This window comes from Leucoraja erinacea, chromosome 5, assembly GCF_028641065.1.
Source record: "Leucoraja erinacea ecotype New England chromosome 5, Leri_hhj_1, whole genome shotgun sequence".
Classification (NCBI taxonomy): domain Eukaryota; kingdom Metazoa; phylum Chordata; class Chondrichthyes; order Rajiformes; family Rajidae; genus Leucoraja; species Leucoraja erinaceus.
The window spans coordinates 17,680,713-17,703,950 of record NC_073381.1 but is presented as its reverse complement, the minus strand read 5'-3'; the positions used below and the strand labels follow the sequence as shown (position 1 = coordinate 17,703,950).

The window sequence follows — 23,238 nt, the reverse complement described above, 5'->3', positions numbered from 1 at the left end:
CATGTACAAGCCGAGTCTATCCAGTCTTTCATCATATGAAAGTCCTGACATCCCAGGAATCAGTCTGGTGAACCTTCTCTGTACTCCCTCTATGGCAAGAATGTCTTTCCTCAGATTACGATTTATTGGATAAGGGAATGGAGGTTCAAGAATAAAGATTGTTTATATGCACCGGATTTGAACCGGAAACAATGACATTCGTACTTGCTGCAGCTTTACAGGAAATATCAATGTGTAAATGGAGTTCAAATACAGAGCATTGCTAAAGTAACTGAATAGTGGGGCATGCTGAATGGTTGTTTCTTGTTCATTTGTGTTTCGCACCTGTATTAGAAGAGAATGTAACTTCCAGTGGATGACTTTGTCATTGACAGGGCAGCCGTGGCTTGCATCGGAGCCTTCTATGAGAAGATGGGCAGAATGTTGGGCAGCTCCTTTCCCGAAACTGTCAGCAATCTTTTAAAAACCCTGAAAAGTGCGGAGGTAAGTAGTTTGTTTAAAAGTATTTACAGATTGAAGCTGTGCTCATTTTAATAATCATTGAAAATTGCCTCAGTTGCGCAGAGGTTCCGTGCTGAAGCAAACTCTGTCTATCTGCGCTGGCCTGAATGGTACAAAATAGTTATAGAAAATGGAAATGCTGATGATTCACCTGGTTATAGGAAATTATTACAAGATATTCTGACATTGGACACGTGTATAGGCTTTTGGTGATCTTATAGTCATTGAAGGTTGCATTGGACACACTGTCATCTGGAGAACCAAAATGCTGGAGTAACTCCCGGCGAGACAGGGAGCAACCCTGGAGGGAAGGAATGGGTGACGTTTCAGGTCGAGACCTTTCTTCAGACGTCTTCTTGCATATGGCTTGCACAGCCTAAAGTTGTAGATCAAGGGTAAACATCCAGGCCAGGACAGCATCAGTTACTGGGTGGATGTCTTTGATGCCACCAGGGAAAAGCCTCAGTGAGCAGTCATTCACGATGTGTTGGATGGTCTGGTCTGCAGAGTTAAGGACAGTGTCAACTCGTTTGGTGTGGCAGCTATAAGCCCAAGCTGTTGAGCAAAACTCGGCTGTTGACCAGGGCTACGGAGGGTGTGTGCATTGGATCCCCAGCTGTTGCCTGCAAGTTTCCAGATGATGTTGACCCTTGCTTTCAGTTTATCAGCCACCCTCTTCAGGTGTTCACGATAGGTGAGGGTGTGATCCAGGGTGACTCCGCGGTACTTGGGGAATTCTTCATTCTTCACCGGCTTACTGCAAAAGGACACTCGGAGCTTTGCATTTGCGAGCAGATTGCTGAGATGAAAGGCAGTGACAGTTGTCTTTGATGGGTTAGGGCGAAGTCGCCAGAAGGTGAAGTACTCCTCCATCCACTTCAAGTCTTGGGTTAGCACTCTGCTGATATCCTCAAGGGCAGCTCCCTGGTTGGCAAGGGTAAAATCATCTGCATATGCAAACTTCCTGGACAAGGTAGTTGGCATGTCACTCACATAAATGTTGAAGAGTTGGGGAGCTGGGACAGAACCCTGGGGGAGACCATCGTTCAGGGTCCTGACAGAGCTGGTCTGGTTCTTCAGACTGATGTTAGGGGAGAGGGAGATACATAGATAAGGAAGTGTATGGTGTAAAAATAGGCCAAAGGGAATGGAAATCAAGGAAAATGTAGGAGACAGTAAGTCTGGTCAGAGAACTGGAAGGGGGGAGGGTTGGAGGGAGAGAAAGCAAGGGTTCCTTGAAGTTAGACAAGTCAATGTTTATACCGCTGGGGTATAAGCTGCCTAAGCAAACAATTAGGTGCTGTTCCTCCAATTTGGGCTGGGTCTTACCCTGACAATGGAGGAGGCCCAGGACAGAAAGGTTAATGTGGGAATGGGAGGGGGAAGTTAAAGTGTTTAGCAACCGGGAGATTCCAGGACAGCTACAGACTTGCTCTTGTTTGCTTCATCAGTAACCTACAGAGAACCTACGTGACGTGGTGTGCTTTTCCCTGCACCTGTCCAAACAAGACTGCAAGTTTGTCCTGTGCGTTTGTAGATCTGAGCTTTCTCTGCCAACTACTCCCCTTTCTTCATTCCTACCACTGCCTGCAATTTACTCTTGGACAGCTAGGGAACTGAATCCCAGCCTATCTTTAACAGAATAATAATAATAATAATAATATATTTTATTGTCATTGCACATAAGTGCAACGGGATTTGGGTTTGCAGCTTCCATCCGATGTCATAACTTAAATAACTAATAAAATTTAGATTTAGATACCCCGAGAACATGGATTGTAAAAAGAACATTACAACAGTAAAACAGTTCAAACAGACTAAAGTGCAGATGTATCTGTGCGACGTGACCATCCGAGGGAGACAGTCCAGGGGGGATGGGGGGCACTCAGCAGGGCCGGTTCAGAGCCGCTATAGCTCTGGGAATGAAGCTGTTCCTGAGTCTGGAGGTTCGGGCGTAGAAGGCCTTGTAACATCTGCCGGAGGGAAGTAGTTCGAACAGTCCATTACAAGGGTGTGAGGAGTCTTTATGGATGCTGATGGCCTTCCTGAGGCACCGTGTGTGGTAGATGCCCTCCAAGGCTGGTAGCGGTGTCCCAATGATCTTCTGCGCTCTGTGGACGACGCGCTGAAGAGCTCTCCTCTCCGCCTCCGTGCAGCTGAGATACCACACAGAGATGCCATACGTTAATATGCTCTCTGGTGCAGCGGTAGAAGGTTGACAGCAGCTGTGGGGGCAGACCAGTCTTTTTTAATGTTCTCAGGAAGAACAGTCGTTGCTGTGCCTTTTTGACCAGCGCAGCTGTGTTGGTGGACCATGTGAGGTCCTCTGAAATGTGAGTGTCCAGAAACTTAAAGCTGGACACTCTCTCCACACTGTCCCCGTAGATGGAGATTGGGGCGTATTCTCCATTATGTGACCTCCTGAAGTCAATAATCAGCTCCTTGGTCTTGGAGGTGTTTAGTGACAAGTTGTTATGTGCGCACCAGTCCGCTAGGTTCTGCACCTCCGCTCTGTATTTTGTTTCATCACCGTTGGTGATCAGCCCAATCACTGTTGTGTCGTCTGCAAACTTGACGATGGTGTTGGTGTCGAATGCAGGAACACAGTCGTGTGTGAAGAGGGAGTAGAGCATGGGGCTCAGTACACAGCCCTGTGGTGTGCCAGTGCTCAGGGCGATAGTGGAGGACAGGTGCGGGCCCAGTCTCATTGCCTGTGGTCGCTCCGTCAGAACATTCAGGATCCAATCACATATCGGCGAGCTGAGGCCTAGCTGGTGGAGTTTGGTGATGAGCTTAGAGTTTGGTACAGAGGTAGACTTCAGTCTTCAGCCTCATTATCAATGGTAAAACTGCAAATGCTGGAGGTACTTGGAAGGGCAGATAAGAAAAAGGGGCTAATCGCTAGGTCCAAAAGGGGCTTTCATACAGCTATGAAATGTAAAATGTAAAATATTGTTTTATTTAACCTCTCCAACAATGTGACACTTCCTCAGCACTGCCCCGATACAGGCCGGGTTCTCTCCTGACCTTGGATAGTGTCTGCGTGGACTTTGCACGTTCTCCCTGTGACTGCGCGGGTTTCATCTTGGTCTCTCAGTTTTCTCCCACATTTCAAACGCATGTGGATTGGTGGTTAATCGCTGTACATTGGTCGTAATATTTAGATTTGTGGCAGAATGAGAGAAGAATTAAATGGGATTAGTGTAAATGTGTGCTGGATGCATGGTTCAGATTCAGTGGGCCAAAGGGCCTGACTCCATGCTGTGTAACTATGACTCCAATAGACGTGACTCCTGGTAAGGTTTTAAGCTATAGTCATGGCTTGTATTTTAGTTTTTAACGTAGTAAATTTCCAATGAAAGTCTCCATTGTAAATGAAGGAATGAGGATTTAAAATGCCACACAACTATTCGGATGGAATCCGTCACTTTAAATTGAAGGTTGAATGTTGTCCTAGTCCAGCCTACTTTGCTGAAGGATGCACATGGTGCTACTCGCAGGGATCAACACAATAAGGGGTCTGCTGCTTTTTGAAGTCTCTGTGTTTTGACCAGTCTCAGGGCCGCAGTGAAGTTCTGCTGAGTCTACAGAAGGTGTTAAATGGTTTGGGAGGTGCAGCTGCTTCCTGCCATCGAGACATCTACAAAAATGCACGTTCTGGCCTGACTGACCGATCCATGGCTGTACGGTGTGCTGTAGCCAAGGTAAGGAGTGAATTTCTTTCTCATTATCACTACAACTCAAGATTCTGCTCATTGAATGTTCTTGGCATAAAGAATTATGTCAGCGAGCTTAAACACTGGATGGTCTTAAAAGCTAAGACAACTGATCAATTAGTTGAGAGAAATATTGACCAGGTCATTCGAAGAACTCCCTGAATCTTTTTGAATAGATTTGTTGGAAGTCTTGTCAGTCATGGATGCCTTTCCTGGTCCAAAATTGTGAAAACATCAATGAGGAAGGGTATGGCGGAAGTGTTTGCTTGGATTGTGAGCTCAAGTCTCTGGAGTTGGACTTTAAGCTGTAACCCACTAACTCAGGCAAAACTGTTCACTGAGCTGGAGCTGATTGTGTCCACTTTGTTGGACAGGTTCCATTGTAGAAATGTGGCTATTGGATTGTTGCTGTGTAACCCTAATAACGTTGCCCATTCATAAAGCGCATCTGTTTGTACCCTAGTGCCTCCTGGAATTGCAAAAGGAATCCGTCTTCATGTGGACCACGGAATTGGAAAACCTGGCTACTCTCTGCTTCAAGGGCCTGGAGGGATCCAATTATGCAGTCCGTGTGGCGGTATCCAAGTTACTTGGGACTGTCATGGCAACAGCTTTGACACCTAAACACGCAGCAGGTGCGAGTCACAGAAAATGTTGTGCCATCGCATGCCCAAATTAAAATGATTTCAAAGATTTGCAAAATTATGCAGCATCGCAACGGGCGGAGGAAGCAGATTGAGAAGTAACGGAGGCGGGAAAATATTGGAAAGGAAAAATGTGCAGTACTGCGGGGAAAGAACGGAGGTTGGAGGGATTAATTGGATAATTCTATGACAGCGAGCATTAGCACAGCTTTCTCCTATTTAGCATGATTCTGGAGGCGGAGAGAAATATTATATGGAATATGAAATAGAAGCTGAACTCTAAGCTCATGGGTGTTTTGGGCAACATTCTGAACACTGATTTATAAACATCTCTGAATACATTCAATAATCTTGGTGCCTTGTATTTTCTAAAAATTTTGGAAATAGTGATCTTTCTCCAAAGAAAAATTTCTGCTTATGCTACTTCATAATTTGTGATCTGGGTATTGCAGTCTTAAAAAAAATTAAAGGAATGCAGGCAAAAAGATTTAAAATATATATTGTATTCACTAGGGCCAGCATTTCTTGCCCATCCTTAATTGCCTTTGGCAAGGTGATACCAAGCTTCCATTTTGAACCACTGCAATTCTTCTGATGAGGGTACTCTCTCAGCGTTGTTGTGGAGGGAGGTCCAGGGTTTAGATTCCACAGTAATGGAGGAACAGTGATGCATTTCCATGCAATATGTTGTGTGACCTGCAGGAATCTGCACGTAATGGTGAAGGCGGAGGTTGGAGGAATTAACCTGTGGGGTAACTGGTGCATTTTATAGATGGCACAATATTGTGCGGTTGGAGGGAACAAATATTCAGGTCAGGGTTAATGTCGATCACAAGTTTCTTTGTCCTGGATGGAGTGGAGCTTTTCGAGTCTTGTTGGAGCTGCATCTATCCGCACATGTGGAGAGTAGTCTATTGCACCACTATTGCCTGGTTGATGGTGGAAAGGATTTAGCATACGAGAAGATGAGCCATTTGCTCTAGAACATCTACCTTATACATGGTAGACAAAAATACTGGAGAAACTCAGCGGGTGCAGCAGCATCTATGGAGTGAAGGAAATAGGCAACGTTTTGGGCCAAAACCCTTCTTCAGACTGATGGAGGGGGGGGGGGGGGGGAAGAAGAAAGGAAAAAGGGAGAGGAGGAGCCCGAGGGCTGAATCCGACCTCTCTGTCCTCTGGCCTCCTCCATGGCCAGAGTGAGCACCACCGGAAATTGGAGGAACAGCATCTCATATTCCGCTTGTGCAGTCTGCATCCTAGTGGTATAAACATTGAATTCTCCCAATTCCGGTAGCCCCTGCTACCTCCTCCCCTTCTCAACAATTTACCTCAGCCCTCGGGCTCTTCCTCTTCCTTTTTCCATTCTCTCCCCCCCCCCCCCACCCTCCATCAGTCTGAAGAAGGGGTTCGGCCCGAAAAAGTTGCCTATTTCCTTCGCTCCATTGATGCTGCTGCAACCGCTGAGTTTCTCCAGTATTTTTGTCTACCTTCGATTTTCCAGCATTTGCAGTTCCTTCTTAAACAATCTACCTTATACATTATCAGTTAATGTTTCAGTCTGCATTTTCTTTACTATTTCTCTCCCAACACCTTCCCTTTCCAGTAGTTTGTGTGTCAGGCTTCCTTGGATACGATTTATTTGTTCCCTTTCATGCCTGACTGGTAATTGGAGTTAAGCCATACAGCTGATGAAATGTTGGAATATATATGGGGTACATGGCAAAACACAAAGTATTGGAAGAAGTCATGCAGGCAGCATCTGTGGAGGGAAATAGGGAGGTGACATTTTGGGTTGTGACCCTTCTTCAGAATCTGTCTTTTACTAAAGCTTCCAGCATCTGCAGTTCCTTGTGTTTCCTTGGGTACTTTTGAAGTGTGTTCTGAACTTTTGAGTGAATGCCAGCTTGAACATTTCTGAGCAACTTGGCATCTTAGAAGTCTATATTTCCCTTGGCACAGCAGTTTTTGTAATCACCTTATTGAGGTTAGATTATCATCTTGTCTCAGAAAACCATGGTGGTTTCATGCTTGTTGCTATGACCTCTATTGCAATGAAACATTGTAACATCAGATTACAGTTTTCTATGCCAGTGTAATTTGTCATCTATGATTTTTGGATGACAACGTACAAGCACAGTTAATATCTTTGCAGATAACAATAAAATAGGCGGTGTCGTTAATGGTGAAGAATGTTAGTAAGAATTATAGCGGAATATTGATCAGCTGGGTAAGTGGGCAAATAGGTTTAAATTGAAGAAGTGCGAGATGTTCCATTTTGGGAAGCCATACCAGAGTAGGACTTTCACAAGTGAGTGATTGGGCTCTTGGGTAGTATTGTAGATCAGGTGGACCTAGGAGTACAAGTATATAGTTCTCTGAAAGTAGCATCATTGGTAGATGGGAAGGTGAAAAAGGCTTTCGGCTTCTATCAGTAGTCATAGATCACAGAAACATGCTCTTCGGCCCATGCTGACCAAGATGCCCCCTCCAAACTTGTCCCATTTATTCACATGTTCACCTCAATCATTCCATATGGAGGTGAATTCCATATCCCATCACTCTGAATAAAGTAATTTCCTGAATTTCCTGTTGGATAAATGTGATCATCTTATTTACAAACTTTTGTTTTGATGCTCCTGCATAGAAAAACATCTTCTCGATATCTATCCTATCAAATCCTTTCACATGTTTGCACACTTCTATCGGATCACTCGTCAATTTTCCTGATTGCTTGTGTTTATTTGAACTTGATTCAGTGATGCGGCAGAACGTGAAGCGTGCCACCTTGGACGAGGTGTTGGAGCTAATGGCGACTGGATTTCTGCGTGGGGGCTCTGGATTCTTGCGGAGTGGCGGAGAGATGCTGAAAGGTGGGGGGTCCGTCAACCGAGAAGTCCGAGTTGGTGTCACACAGGTAAGTACCTGGAGTAGTGGGCGCAGTGTAGCATTTACACCTTGGTATCAAGGAAAGTTGAGCGTAAATGGAAGAGCATCTTAGACCAGTCTGGAACTCAATCCTTTGACTCAGCACGGTGGTGCAATGGTAGAGTTGCTGCCTTACAGTGCCAGAGATCTGTATTCAATCCTGACTACGGGTGCTGTCTATTTGGAGTTTGTACTTTCTCCACATGACCTGCTTGGGTTTTCTCTGGGAGCTCCAGTTTCCTCCCACACTCCATGGACTTACAGGTTTGTAGGTTTAATGGCTTGGTAAAAATGTTTAAATGTCCCCAGTGTGTGTAGGATAGTCTTAGTGTGTGGGGATCGCTGGTGGGTGTGGACTTGGTGGGCTGAAGGGCCAGTTTCAGTGCTGTATCACTAAACTAAACGAAAGGCTGTTATAATTAGATTCATAGCATCAATAATATAGTTCAATTCATTGTTCCTTCTATTTGAGGAACTACCCACTTCCATGTTCTGCCTCTATCCATCTTCTCTTTGGGAACTGCTTACATGGCATAGCCCATCATTATTTCGTCCTATTCTGGCCTGCTCTGTTTCACACTCTACAGAACTACATGAAAGAAGGGAAAGGTTTTTCATGGTTGAGTGCGACTAGCGAAGGGCAGTGAATTAGGTGGCTATTGCTTTTATTTTGGATTTACATAATCTGGAAAGTTTTATATGTTATCCTTTTTTTGCACTGCACTATCCTCTTACTCGACAAATTGGTTCTATAGTCTAGTGGTCTTTCTTTCGCAACCTATAGCTTATCTTGTTTGAGAATTTGGTGATGGCCCTATAGTCCACTGTTTTACTCATTCCCTCTGGGTACCACCCTGTCAACTCCTCCTCCATCCCCGCCCTAAATATCCTGAGTTTTGAAAGTTCAAATCTATTCCTGTTCACTTTAGCTCCTGAACAATAACTGACCTCTGATCAAATAGAAATGGAAGTGTGTGTGTGTGTCCCCACTCCCCCAACCCAGCTGTCATGTTTTTATCACCCCTTCCTTCTGGAACCTTTTCCTCTTTCAGGGATTTATCCAGGTCCATCTTGCAGGTAAGGGATGTGGCAACAAAATGCAAGAAGAGGAATGCCCCTGTCCCACTTAGGAAACCTGAAAAAGGTTGCAGGTGGTTGTCGCAGGTAGGGAGACTGACAAAAACCTCCGGGAACCGCACGGAAACCTAGGGTGGGGCGCAAAGTCTCCAGAGGTTTCCGTTCAGGTTTCCTAAGTGGAACTGAAGCGAGCTTGTTCTAACCTCTGGAATGTATTATTGCTGCATTTAATTATTGCAGTCTTCATTTCTAATAATGGGTGTCAGCAAGATTTAACCAATTCATGGTAAATTACTGTAAGTTTTTGTTTCAATCTTTCGGGTTCCAACCAATGAAATAATAAACATTCTTCGCTGGTTCAGCAGCAGAAGTGATTAACAATGACGATACACATTACTGAAATATTCACCATCGGAAACTCCTTTCAACAAAAAATCCTTTTTTCATAATATCAGTATTTGTTTTAAATGGAAGCAAATTAAATCATGTTTACATAGTGAATTTATTGTAATCTGTTGGAGCTGCTTGAAAAAGCAATGGATATACGATCAATAATAATCTTCACAGTCGAAATGTGTGGGTTTACGGAGAAAAGATAAACGGAATAGTTCTTTCCAATAAGGATTACTGAGACAATGGGTCAACTGACCTTATTGTGTGCTGTATGATTCTTTAGTTTCATAAGCCCCTCTCCTCGCTGAAAAACCGTGCTTGATCACATCAGATGTTTGTGGCTGATCTTTCCATGATTCATTAGTTAAGACAAAGCAATTATTGTGCGCGAGAATGTGACGAAGAGGGGAATTAGTAATGTATTTTCATAACTTGTCTCTGGCTACTGGCTCCAGTAGGTATAACTACATTGAACTTGTTGCTGCCTTTGCCCTGTTATGAGCAGTAGCTTGTAATGTGTTTCGCTGGTAAAACCAGTTAGTTCCTGTTCTTCCATGTTAACAGAGGGATACAGCTGGGGCAGTCGGAATAGAATGTTATTGTGATCTCTGTTTTTGCACTCCCTCTGTTTTAGGCATATGTTGTTTTTGTCACCACTCTCAGAGGGCAGTGGCTGGAACGTAATTTTGCCATCTTCCTTACCCATGTGTTGGAGCTCGTCTCACATCCCCGGGCTACCCAAAGCCACGTGGAAGCAGTTTATTCTCGGCGCTGCGTCTCCTTCATCCTTCGGGCGACAGTGGGCAGCCTGCTGGGTGAGAAGGCACAGATTGCAGCTGCAAAGGAGATCTGCCAGGCTATTGCCAAACAGATGAAGGCAGTGGGTAAGAGGAACACACTGAATGGATATTGGATCATCTTTCCCGGTGACATTTGCACTACTTGTTTAATGATTTTCCATGGGAAATGACTCTTTGACCCATCATGAATTGTTGAAATAGTTCACTCTATTGCTCATTTCCTAGAATATCCCCTTTTAGAACTCGCTCTGCTGTTTCAACATTTGTTTTTTGCAGTAGGATGATGCTGAGATTTAGTTTGACATCTTAATGGTCTTAAAACGGGTTGTGGACCTTTAATGGAGCTCATGACCTGTGGAATCCAGCACGGTAGCTCCAAGCTGCAGCTATTTAGTTGGCAGCTGTGCTGTAACCTAACCTGTTTTATTTCCTACCTCTGACACCATCTAGAAACATAGAAACATAGAAATTAGGTGCAGGAGTAGGCCATTCGGCCCTTCGAGCCTGCACCGTCATTCAATATGATCATGGCTGATCATCCAACTCAGTATCCCGTACCTGCCTTCTCTCCATACCCTCTGATCCCCTTAGCCGCAAGGGCCACATCTAACTCCCTATCTACAAGTTTGACGAGGTGGCTTACTATTGTGTATTTGTCAATTTCGTATTGGCAGCTATTTTCATATGACTGAGTGAGTTTCTTGTTATTATGGTTGATCAGCATCTCAGTGGTTATCAAAAGCTTTGAAAAAAATGGATCAATGTATCACTGGTGCTGGAAAACTCAAAAACACAATGTTGACATAACACCTCAAATGAGGCAGCATCTGCAACGAGAGACCAAAAAGTAAACTGTTGGAGGAACTCAAGGGGTCAGTTGGCAATTGTGGATGTTAACATATCTCTGTTTTTTCCTGATTTAATGATAGGGTCATTAAATGATTGGGTCAGATCAGTTTTATCTTTGGGGTGGGTTGGCAATCTTGATCAGACGATGCAGTTCTGGCAGTCTTATCGGGGAGTGGTGGAATGGTCCAGGAAACACCAGCCACGGAGGTTAGTTTATGTCTGGAAGTGCTGCCCGGATGAGATTGGGGTTTAAGTGCAAGGCAGATAAATGGAGTTAAAGTACAGATCATCGTTTCATGGCAGACGGTTCTCATTTTCCATTACTTCACATTGCAAAAACAGATCCGTGTACTAATAGATTAATGATTTATACCAATTGGGTAACAGCTGGTAGAGCTGCTGCCTCACAGCACCATTGACTCTGGTTAGATCCTGATCTGGGATGCCATCTGTGCGGAGTTTGCACGTTCTCCCTGTGACCGCGTGGTTTTCTTCCGGATGTTCCGGTTTCTTTCCACATCCCAAAAGATGTGTGGGTTTTTAAGCTAATTTAGCCCCTGTCAATTGCATATAGTGTGTAGGGAGTGGGAAAGTGTGAACGGCTGATTGATGGTCAGTGTGGACTAGTTGGGCCGAAGGGCCTATTTCCACGCTGTATCTCTAAACTAATAACCATATAACAATTACAGCACGGAAACAGGCCATCTCGACCCTTCTAGTCCGTGCTGAACACATAATCTCCCCTAGTCCCATATACCTGCGCTCAGACCATAACCCTCCATTCTCTTCCCATCCATATAACTATCCAATTTATTTTTAAATGATAAAAACGAACCTGCCTCCACCACCTTCACTGGAAGCTCATTCCACACAGCTACCACTCTCTGAGTAAAGAAGTTCCCCCTCATGTTACCCCTAAACTTCAGTCCCTTAATTCTCAAGTCATGTCCCCTTGTTTGAATCTTCCCTACTCTCAGTGGGAAAAGCTTTTCCACGTCAACTCTGTCTATCCCTCTCATCATTTTAAAAACCTCTATCAAGTCCCCCCTTAACCTTCTGCGCTCCAAAGAATAAAGCCCTAACTTGTTCAACCTTTCTCTGTAACTTAGTTGCTGAAACCCAGGCAACATTCTAGTAATGTTCAAATGTTCAACGTACATTTCTGTTTTGTTGTGGGGAGCAGAGATATTTGGAATGTGCGTCCATTGTAGTTACGCTGAGTCAGTGCATTGTTTGTGTTGCGACAGAGTCTGTGATGAACGATGCCAATAACGACAATAAGTCAGGAGCAGCTGATGTGTCTGCCAGCCAGCACGTGATGGTGTGTGCCCTGCAGGAACTTGGCAGCCTGGTCCAGAGCCTGAGTGCCACTGCCTCTCCTCTTCTTCAGGAACCTTCCATCGGTACGTGGCCAGCTAGTTAACAGACTGGTTCTTGGTGGGGAGGTGGGGGGAAGGAGGTAAAGATTGCATTGCACAACACCTCTGATATGGTCAAATGAGAAATAAACCCCAAATGCTGGAGTAACTCAGCAGGTCATGCAGCATCTCTAGAGAAAAAGAATAGGTGATGTTTTGGGTCGAGACCCTTCATCAGACCTCTTATGAGAAATAAATGTTTGCATTTATGTCGTGCCTTTCACAATTTCAGGAAGTCCCAAATTAGTTCATAGCCAATGAACTACTTTTGAAATAAAGTTGCTATGGTTATATAGAAAGCAAGGCAGCCAATATAAAGGGCTGGTTTCAGCTATTGAAACGTAGAAAATAGGTGCAGGAGGAGGCCATTCGGCCCTACGAACCAGCACCGCCATTCACTGATTATGGCTGACCGTTCCCCATCAATAACCCGTGCCTGCCTTCTCCCCATATCCCTTGACTCCACTAGCCCCCAGAGCTCAATCTAACTCTCTCTTAAATCCATCCAGTGACTTGGCCTCCACTGCCCTCTGTGGCAGGGAATTCCATAAATTCACAACTCTCTGGGTTAAAAAGTCTTTTCTCACCTCAGTCTTAAATGACCTCCCCTTTATTCTAAGACTGTGGCCCCTATAGGAGGAAGACGTGATGTTAAGGCCAAGCCAAGAGATAGATGGCCAGGTAAAGTGGGCTGGCGTTGACAGATTCAGATGCAGCAAGTCAGCAGCCAAGATCTGAAGCTTAGGCTGGGACGGACACCAGAAAGTGTATGTGGATTGGGCATATGGGGAGGGGACAGAAATAACAGGGTTGTACAGAGGGAAATCAGGCTACTGGAGGGGGAGTGTTGAAGCCTAGCCTCATTATCTGATCCAAGAATGAATTAGATTCTGCCACAGAATTTTAATCAATTTGAGTTTTAAAAATTGCCCTGAAGGAAAAGAAAAGCTGGAGCTCAAGAGCTGAATGACTCAACAGCTGAAAATTTTGAAAATGGTGAAATCCAAAATGGTGATGGTCCATAGACTTGAATGTTTAAGAATTTAGCTTGTGACGGGTCCTTGAACGGACCGGTTGAATGACTATTTCTACTGCTTGTACTGCAGCAGACCTCTTTGTATCACCGAATAAACCACAGTAAGACCAAGAGCAGGGGAGGTTTGTTTAAAGTTGACAAAAATTGGTGCAGTCCAAATGATGGTGTTACAAAGAAAGGCGACATTATGCTGTATAATTTAGTACAGATCTAGAAAATGTTTGGATGAATTCTTAAATGGAAATGTTTCTCTCTCATGCAAAGGTCTTCTGGAGACGGTGACGTCGGTCCTGCTGCATCCCAGCATGGCAGCCAGGCTGGGTGCGGCGTGGTGTCTGCGCTGTGTGGCTGTCGCCTTGCCCTACCAGCTGACTCCGCTGGTGGATCGGTGCGCAGAGTGCATCAACAATCTGAAGACATCGCCGGAAGCTGTCACTGGATACAGCTTTGCTATGGCAGCGTTGCTAGGCAGCGTGCACCAGTGCCCCCTCGGCATTTCACACACCAAAGGAAAGGTAAAGGGGAGAATTTACACTGTCCTTTCCTCCGCCTCGGGATACCCAAGACTACTTTTGAATGTGTTCCTTGTAACGTTGCAAATGTGACCGCCAAATGCACATCGAGGTCTCAAACGCCCACGTGACAACTACCATAATCTGTTTCTAATGATGTATAAGAAGGAACTGCAGATGCTGGTTTACAATGAAGATAGACGCAAAATGCTGGAGTAACTCAGCGGCTCAGGCAGTATCTCTGGAGAGAAGGAATTGATGATGTTTCAGGTTGAGACCCTTCACCCTTCAAGTCTCCACCCAAAACATCACCTATTCTTCTTCTCCAGAGATGCAGCCTGACCCGCTGAGTTACTCCAGCATTTCGTGTCTGTTTCTAATGATGTTAGTTGAGGAATAAAATTCGGCCAGGTCATAGATGTTGTAGCCCATCCACCTGGTGGGGTAGGGCTGGCCATTGGGGCTTCTAAACAGTGCCCCTTCTGGCAGACGGCTCCTTCAAAGTACAGCACCCATTTCTGAGTTACAGCCACTGCAGTGTACTTCATTATTATCTGGCTGGACAGGAACAGGTTCACCAAGTCTTCATGCACACTCAGATGTCGCAGCTGGGTCGTGACCATTATGTGCCTCTCAGTGTTGGCTGGCTAGGTAAGACTTGGAGTAATTGGGGGCTAGGGGAGGTGGGCTGCTGTGAAATGACACTACGCTTCCACATAAATCTCATCCTGCTAGACTGTCCCATTTAAAATTTTATTTTTAAAGAATCGCCATTCAAAAGGACCTCAAATGAATGTCATTACATTACATTTTGAATTTCTGGCAAGGTACAGACATCTGGTTACACACATCAGCCCCGAGGGATACCCACCATGTCCCAGGCTAATCTGACATTTTTATTACACCAGTATTTAGTTATTTTTTTAATGTGTCCATTTGTCGTTTAGTTCTTTAAATGTTATTACCGATGAGATTTGAACAGGGCTGCTTTAAGTATTGCCTTTGTGAGAATACTGGGGTCTGCAGGTTGAAAGAGGTCAATTAAAGGGAGGGAGGATTGTTCTCAATCTTGTTTACGGTTCTGAGGATCAGAGTGATTTGTAAATCCTAGACTAACCTGCTTTCTGCCGCAGTTCTCAGAACCCAGAAATTTAACTTTTGCTTCATTTGAAGTTTTTGTATCTAGCCTTATTTAATGATGAACCCATTCAGGAATGACATGTAATGAGTGTTGATTCCACTAGGCCTCTACTTGCTGGTTTAGAAGAGGGGTGACCTAATTGAAATTTTCCAAATAGTGAAAGGCCTGGATAGAGTGGATGTGGAGAGGATGCTTCTACTAGCGGGAGAGTCTAGGACCAGCGGCCAGAAAAGGACGTACCTTTAGAAAGGAGATAGAAACATAGAAACATAGAAATTAGGTGCAGGAGTAGGCCATTCGGCCCTTCGAGCCTGCACCGCCATTTAATATGATCATGGCTGATCATCCAACTCAGTATCCCGTACCTGCCTTTTCTCCATACCCTCTGATCCCCTTGGCCACAAGGGCCACATCTAACTCCCTCTTAAATATAGCCAATGAACTGGCCTCAACTACCCTCTGTGGCAGAGAGTTCCAGAGATTCACCACTCTCTGTGTGAAAAAAGTTCTCCTCATCTCGGTTTTAAAGGATTTCCCCCTTATCCTTAAGCTGTGACCCCTTGTCCTGGACTTCCCCAACATCGGAAACAATCTTCCTGCATCTAGCCTGTCCAACCCCTTAAGAATTTTGTAAGTTTCTATAAGATCCCCTCTTAATCTCCTAAACTCTAGAGAGTATAAACCAAGTCTATCCAGTCTTTCTTCATAAGACAGTCCTGCATCCCAGGAATCAGTCTGGTGAACCTTCTCTGCACTCCCTCTATGGCAATAATGTCCTTCCTCAGATTTGGAGACCAAAACTGCACGCAATACTCCAGGTGTGGTCTCACCAAGACCCTATACAACTGCAGTAGAACCTCCCTGCTCCTATACTCAAATCCTCTTGCTATGAAAGCCAACATGCCATTCGCTTTCTTTACTGCCTGCTGCACCTGCATGCCTACCTTCAATGACTGGTGTACCATGACACCCAGGTCTCGCTGCATCTCCCCCTTTCCCAATTGGCCACCGTTTAGATAATAATCTGCTTTCCCGTTTTTGCCACCAAATGGATAACCTCACATTTATCCACATTATACTGCATCTGCCAAACATTTGCCCACTCACCCAGCCTATCCAAGTCACCTTGCAGTCTCCTAGCATCCTCCTCACACCTAACACTGCCCCCCCAGCTTAGTGTCATCCGCAAACTTGGAGATATTGCCTTCAATTCCCTCATCCAGATCATTAATATATATTGTAAATAGCTGGGGTCCCAGTACTGAGCCTTGCGGTACCCCACTAGTCACTGCCTGCCATTGTGAAAAGGACCCGTTTACTCCTACTCTTTGCTTCCTGTTTGCCAGCCAGTTCTCTATCCACATCAATACTGAACCCCCAATGCCATGTGCTTTAAGTTTGTATACTAATCTCTTATGGAGATGAATTTCTTTAATGAGGAGGGTGGTGAATATGTGGAATTCATTGCAACAGATGTCTGTGGAGGCTTAGTTAATGTGTATATTTAAGGTGCAGATTGACAGATTCTTGATTAGTAAAGAGCCTGTCCCACTTAGGCAATTTTTTAGGTGACTGCCGGCGACTGTCATAGTCGTAGCAGGTCTCCGAAAAACCGGCGACTAGACCCCCCCCCTACGACAATGTGTATGACAAGCTACAACAACCTACCACCTAGTCGATGGCAAGCTACGGCAAGCTACCGACAACCAGCGACCCATTAGGACGTCCACCTATGACCACATCTAAAACAGCCTACGACCACACAGGCGACAACCTACGACAATCAAAGTCGACCTACGTCCACCCACGACAAGCTACGACCCTGTCGGCGACAACTGAAGACTATTCAGTCGCCGGTACCTGTCGCTGGTTGACGTAGGTAGTCGCCAATGGAATTCACCGAAGTCACGACAACCTACGCCATCTGGTGACAACCTCACGACAACATCTACGTCAGGAGAAGTCAAACTACGCTCTTTGACGCCAACCAACTGTCACTGAAAAATTTTGAACATGTTAAAAATCTAGTGGCAGCCAGAAAGACGCTCCGACTCTTTGGGCGACTGAGGAGACTACTCACGACCATACAGGCGACAACCTGACGACCATGTGGCGACAGCCTAGTCATTTGTAGTTGCCTAAAAAATCGCCAAAGTGGGACAGGCCTTTAAGGGTGTCAGGTTATGGGGAGAAGGCAGGAGAATGGGGTTGAGTGAGAAAGATAGAATGGCAGAGAAGACTTGTAAGGTTGAAAGGTCTAATTCTGCTCCTATAAATTGCGAACTTATGAAAACACAAATCAGTAAAAGCGAGGGAGGATCATTACAGTGTTAGTTTACTTTGGTTTGCTGATAACACAAGATGCCATTTGTTCCATCGTGCCTGTTGCCTTCAGTTTTCATCTGATTCTTCTCCATTGCATGAAAATCTTTTCCTTATCAAATGTTTTTACATTAAATTAACTTCCAGCTCCCCTTCATGCGCTACATCCCATATCAAAACAACTGGTGGCCTTAAACCAAAATGTTCATCTACTCTCTGGCTCTATTATCAAGCACCTTATTGGAGCCCGTAGAAACAAAGAACTGCAGATGCTGGTCAGTACACAAAAGGACATTAAGTGGTGGAGTAACTTAGCAGCTCAGGCAGCATCCCTGGAGAACATGGATAGGTGTGGTTTTGGGTCGAGACCCTTCGGACCTTAGTTCAGCCACTTCTGGTTCCTGACTGACTCAACCTGCCATCCTCTTCAAAGATCATATCAAAAACGCTTTGTAGTTTTGAGCAGCCTTCCTTTAATTTTCCCTCCCATAGGAGAACCATCCTAGTTCCTTTTGTCTTTTTAGGTGACTGCGGCGACTGTCACACCTCTAAAACAGTCTTGCATTTATTTTTGGTGTTACGGTTCTCTGCTGAGAGTTGATTTACTCCTTTCTCTATCCCTGCAGATGGTGGTGAGTATTGCAGAAGACCTGCTCCGCACAGCATCTCAGAACAGTCGCTTGTCGCTGCAACGCACACAGGCCGGGTGGCTTCTCCTGGGAGCCCTGATGAGTCTAGGTTTGTATGCAGTGAGCCTCAGAGTCCAGGCAGTGGTGATAAAAGCATTGCCACTTCTTTTGTCTGATCACCAACCGGTCCTCTATTGAAAAGATTTTAACGGGGAAGAACCAATTTCCCAGCCGTTGTTCTTTTCTGTAAGGTGTTGGTTTCAGCGATAGCAGCTTTGGTTCAAGTGGAACACAATTGGGTTTAGCATCGTAACCCCCATATCTCAGAATGGGATGCTTTCCCCTCTCCAGAGTTGATCGTCTATGTGCCAGCCTCAAGTGAGGATGTTTTATCAACTGTGCCATGCAATTCTCCCCCTACGCCCCCCGCTCCACAAGGCTTGTTAAATGCTTGCAGAGGAAGGGCTTTGACAAGGTGTATGTTATCCCAAGCGCAGGTGTATTCCGAATGTTGGATGTACTGTGTAGTATCTTCTTAGATGAGAGCAGGACTTGTGGAGCAGCATTTTCTCCACCAGTAGCCTAAACTCATCCCCTCGAGTACTTGAGTTAGTTGCTGCAGTGGATATTGTTGTAAATCAATTGTATATGACCCAGGAACATATTTGAAGTTCTCCAGCGATGAATAGATTCTATTAATTCATAGTTCATTAGACTTCTGCTACAGATCTGTATTACTATCCGGGAATGTTTGCATGGATGGTTTGATAAATAGGGTATCACTCGACTGCATGAACATTTGGGATACATGATTGAAGTTGTTTTGGGCTTGTTGAGCAGCTGACAAATAATTGTCTGGTTGTAAGATTCATTGTCGAGCTGAAGTGGCTTTTTTGACCTATTCTAGGTCCTTCTGTCGTTCGGTACCATCTCCCAAAGATGCTGCTGCTGTGGCGCAATGTGTTCCCACGTTCCTTGAAAGAGCTCGAGGCAGAGAAGGCGCGAGGGGATTCCTTCACGTGGCAAGTGACCCTGGAGGGCAGAGCTGGTGCTTTGTGTGGTAAGGACTGCCTTCAAACACAATAGTCCTCTTCCTGGGAAGATGATTTGTATGTAAGAAAGCAGCGCAGCTTCCAATGGGATTTTCAAGAGGATATATTTTAGCAGCAGTATCATTGACGAGGAAGTTTACTTCTGTACCAGATTCCTTTCGTGTTGAATAAACTTCTAGTATTTAGTAAATTTCACATCTCCAAGTGGAACGTAACGACACTTTATAATCAGCAAAGTATTTTATTTATTGCATGTAACATAGGAAACGTGCCATTCTTACTTGCTAAATTTTTGTAAGGTGTCCTTGAGACTCTTGAAAGGCGCCCATAAATAAAATGTATTATTATTATTATTATTATTATTATTATTATTCTGCATACACATAGCAAGACCTGCAAAGAGAAATGAGATGAAAGAGATTTTATTTTGGATAATATTAAGTGGGTGGAAATTAAACTTTGTTCAGTGTTAATCTTTTGCATATGAATATGAGTGTGTCCTAAACTTATAAAACATGCAGTATATTGTAGAATCTAAAATATTAAAGCAGGCCATTTGTCCCAGTTGCCCTAAGCCAAAGCTTATAAGCCTCTTCTAGTCGGCCACTGGAGGCATCAAACCTTCCCTAAAATACATCAGCGTTTTCTGCTTCACCTCTTCATGTGACAGTAGTTTTCCATTCTCTGTGGGGAATGATGATTGACAAAGATGAAGTCCCAAAGAGATGATATTTAACTCTGTTTTTGGTTGCTAGTTGACCATCCTTCATCCTTGCAGTTAATTTCCATGGCCACAGGTTGGTTTCCCTTTCCAAACGCCTCCAGGTGAGGAGTGGGCACTTGACCATACTATATGAGGGGTGGTGATGTTCAGCACTTTTAACAGAGGTGGGCAGGAAGGTGTTTAGAAGTCTGACGTCCAAAGCCAATAGGTCACCTATCCATATATGGGAAGGAACTGCAGATGTTGGTTTAAACCGAAGATAGACACAAAATGCTAGAGTAACACGGGGTCGGGCAGCATCTCTGGGGGGAAAAAGGAATAGGTTATGTTTTGGGTCAGAACTCTTCTTCAGTCTGTTCCGACCCAAAACTTCATCTATTCATTTACTACAGAAATGATGCTTGACCCACTGAGTTAGTCTGGCACTTTGTGTCTTCCCTTCCACGGTGTTTAGAAGTTTGAGGTTTGTGTATGTGTGCGTATATACACAGTGGCTTGCAAAAGTATTCATACCCTTGAACTTTTCCACATTTTGTCACGTTACAACCACAAACGTAAATGTATTTTATTCTAATTTTATGTGATAGACCAACACAAAGTGGCACATAATTGTGAAGTGGAAGGAAAATGATACATGGTTTTCAAATGTTTTTTACGGGGGGGGGCGGGGGGTGGGGGGGTGGAGAGATACATGGGGTGAATATGTTTTAAAAAGCAAAATCTTGTTCTTTCCATGTAGCCATGAGGAGCTTTGTTGCTCATTGTCCTGAACTTCTCACCGACGATGTGATCCGCAGAATAATGACCCCGATAGAATGCGCCATGCTAATGTTGTCACAGTGAGTACTCCCCAGATGTCCCCCAACATCCGGGAAAAGTCCTAGTACAAATAAATATATTTAAATCGCTTGAAGACGGAGAGGAACAGTTTAGCGAGAGACTTCCATGCTGCAGACAATACTGCCTTTTTTTAATTGATGTAGACATAGACTTAATGAATCCAGCAGTATAGAAACATTTATCCAAAAGCAATCAAGTGATGGAATTTATTGATAGGAAAAGCTTAACATGTACCAATATCCTTATTTTGAGAAGATAGTTTTGAATAGGATGAGGCAGATGTTAACGACAGCAAATTGTTCCAAACAGTTTCTTTGTAATCCTACAGTCAATGGATGATAATACAAAATACTTTCGCTTTTGTAGGACCAGTATGCATTTCCAAAGAATAAAAAATCATTTTGTTAAATTAAATAACCATCTTCAACAGAGAAGAGGGGAGAGGTAACATAAACCTAAAAGAAGGAGCATAAGAAAGTGCAAAAAATATTGTGAAACTAGGAGGATGAGAAAATTAAAGGAAGACCTAAAAGGTGGTGAGATTAGTCGGCTGAGAACATGGAAAGACTTTTGTGAGGGACATCAAGATTAAACGTCAAGGTCTTGTGTTATTCGAAATGGAATAAAGGGAAGCAGATGCTGATACTTTAGCAGTAATCGTCCACAATGTTGATGATTAAGGAATTATTCTTATAGGTTAGAAAATTGCAAATGTGACCATCATTTATGAAAGATGAGAAGTAAACCAGAAATGTATAGACTTATTAATATAATGTCTTGTAACAAAGGTCTTTGAGTGTATAAATATTGATCACTGGTGAATTTTGAACTCATTAGTGGGAGGCAATATGGATTTTTAAACGCTATGTCTAAAAATTCAATTGAATGCTTTGAAGAATCAAATGAGTAAGTGAATGGAGGAAGGTCTATGACTGCAGTTGAAGTAGACTTCTGGCAGGCACTCTAAAGACATGGTTATTGACCTGGTTAGGAGATTGGAAAGGTGAAAGATGGCCGCTCGAAGGAATTGGAATGTATTTGAGCCGGCACAAAGGGACCAAATGGAACAAAAAGGACCTCCCCCAAAGCTCCCAAATGGAACTGTAAAATGGCAGGAATAGGAGGCAGTGGAAATGAGCATAACCGTACGGATTTATGGACAAACCCAGCAGGAAAAACTCTGACAGATGGATTTCAGCACGAGTTGTAAGTCTATGATATCTCCTACACCTCTCCCTCTCTTCTTAAATGCTGAGGCAAAGGTTTGCTTCCTTTCACTGTGCAAGAACCATTCTAAAATGCGAGGACCCAAAAAAATTCTGAATCTGAGAATGAACCAAATGAATGCGGGTTGTTTTTAGAGCAAGATACTGTATGGGACACCAAAACGAAAAATAAGGAAGAGACAGAGAAATTAAATGTTTTATGTTCATCATCACCCTGTAATCAATTGTAAAGGGCCTGTCCCACCAGCATGCGATTGCATGCGTCTAGCGCGACCAAACGTGGTCGCTTGAGGTGTACGGCCTCGCGGGGCCGGTCCCACTTCGATCGGCGGAGGCGTATGGAGTTGTGCGGGGCTGGTCCCGACATCGCGCGGGGCTCCAAAAATCTTGCACTGTCCGAAAATCCCGCGCGACAACGGCCTGTCGGCCCGCAGCCACATTAAGGCCGTACGCAGCGTCTCAACGGGCGTACGCAGCGTCTTGACGCCGTACGCAGCGTCTCGACGGCATACACCTAGCGCGTGGTGTTGCGCGATGACGTAACTGCCCGGCATGCCGTTGCATGATGACGTCACCGTGCGACGTCCAAATTCAATCGGTCCGCCTCCTGCCCAGCTGATTGGTGAGTATGATGTTGGGACCAGCCCCGCACAACTCCATACGCCTCCACGGTTCGAATTGGGATCGGCCCCGCGAGGCCATACTCCTCAAGCGACCACGTTTGGTCGTGCTAGACGCATGCAATCGCATGCTGGTAGGACAGGCCCTTAACATAGTCAGTCTGTAACATGGACAATATTTCAGCTGGTGCATGAAAGCTGCAAAACATAGCAAATGTGTTATCATTAATTGTGATAATTTAGGTCAGCACAGTGACAGAGCTTGTAGGGCTGCAGCATTGTAGCTCCAATGATCTGCTTTCCTAACAGCAAAAATGTCAATCTAGGTTAAATGACACTGTAAAGTGTCTTTAATCTGTGTTATATGACGATGAATGAAACCTGTCAGAACTAGTGAAGAACAACCGGTCGAGAATGGCTAGGGAGCAGAAAGAAATACTCATAGAGCCTTTCGGCGCGTAAACAGACCCGTCGGCCAACTCATCCATGCTGACCAGGATACCACATCTAATCTAGTCCCATTTGGTCTACATCCCTCTAAACATTTCCTATCCATGTTCCTGTTCAAGTCTTTTGAATGTTCAATGATTCAATGATACTTCATTGTCACATGTACCTCGGTACAGTGAAACTCTTTGTTTTTGCATACAATGCACAAAGTACATAAAGATTCGCCATGTATCTGGTGCGGACAAAGTTACAAATTACTCACTATAGTCCCGATGGTCCCTCTTTGTTCCGTCCGCCCCTCCCACCGGCTCCCCCTTTTTTCCTGGTGGCAACTCCCACCCACCGGGTCCCTGTTTGTTC

At 44.5% G+C, this 23,238-nt stretch overlaps 1 protein-coding gene across 1 annotated transcript in view; it reads left to right on the top strand.

Annotated features, from left to right (window-relative positions):
• Window positions 1-23,238, top strand: part of heatr5b (HEAT repeat containing 5B) — a 101,415-nt gene that overhangs the window by 13,743 nt on the left and 64,434 nt on the right. Inside the window, exons 4-13 of the mRNA XM_055635137.1 lie at window positions 375-483; window positions 4,056-4,205; window positions 4,681-4,852; window positions 7,621-7,778; window positions 9,894-10,143; window positions 12,156-12,311; window positions 13,627-13,877; window positions 17,964-18,075; window positions 18,874-19,026; window positions 20,482-20,581. Of these exons, the coding sequence (XP_055491112.1) occupies window positions 375-483; window positions 4,056-4,205; window positions 4,681-4,852; window positions 7,621-7,778; window positions 9,894-10,143; window positions 12,156-12,311; window positions 13,627-13,877; window positions 17,964-18,075; window positions 18,874-19,026; window positions 20,482-20,581 (1,611 nt within the window). The remainder of the gene's footprint in view (window positions 1-374; window positions 484-4,055; window positions 4,206-4,680; window positions 4,853-7,620; window positions 7,779-9,893; window positions 10,144-12,155; window positions 12,312-13,626; window positions 13,878-17,963; window positions 18,076-18,873; window positions 19,027-20,481; window positions 20,582-23,238) is intronic.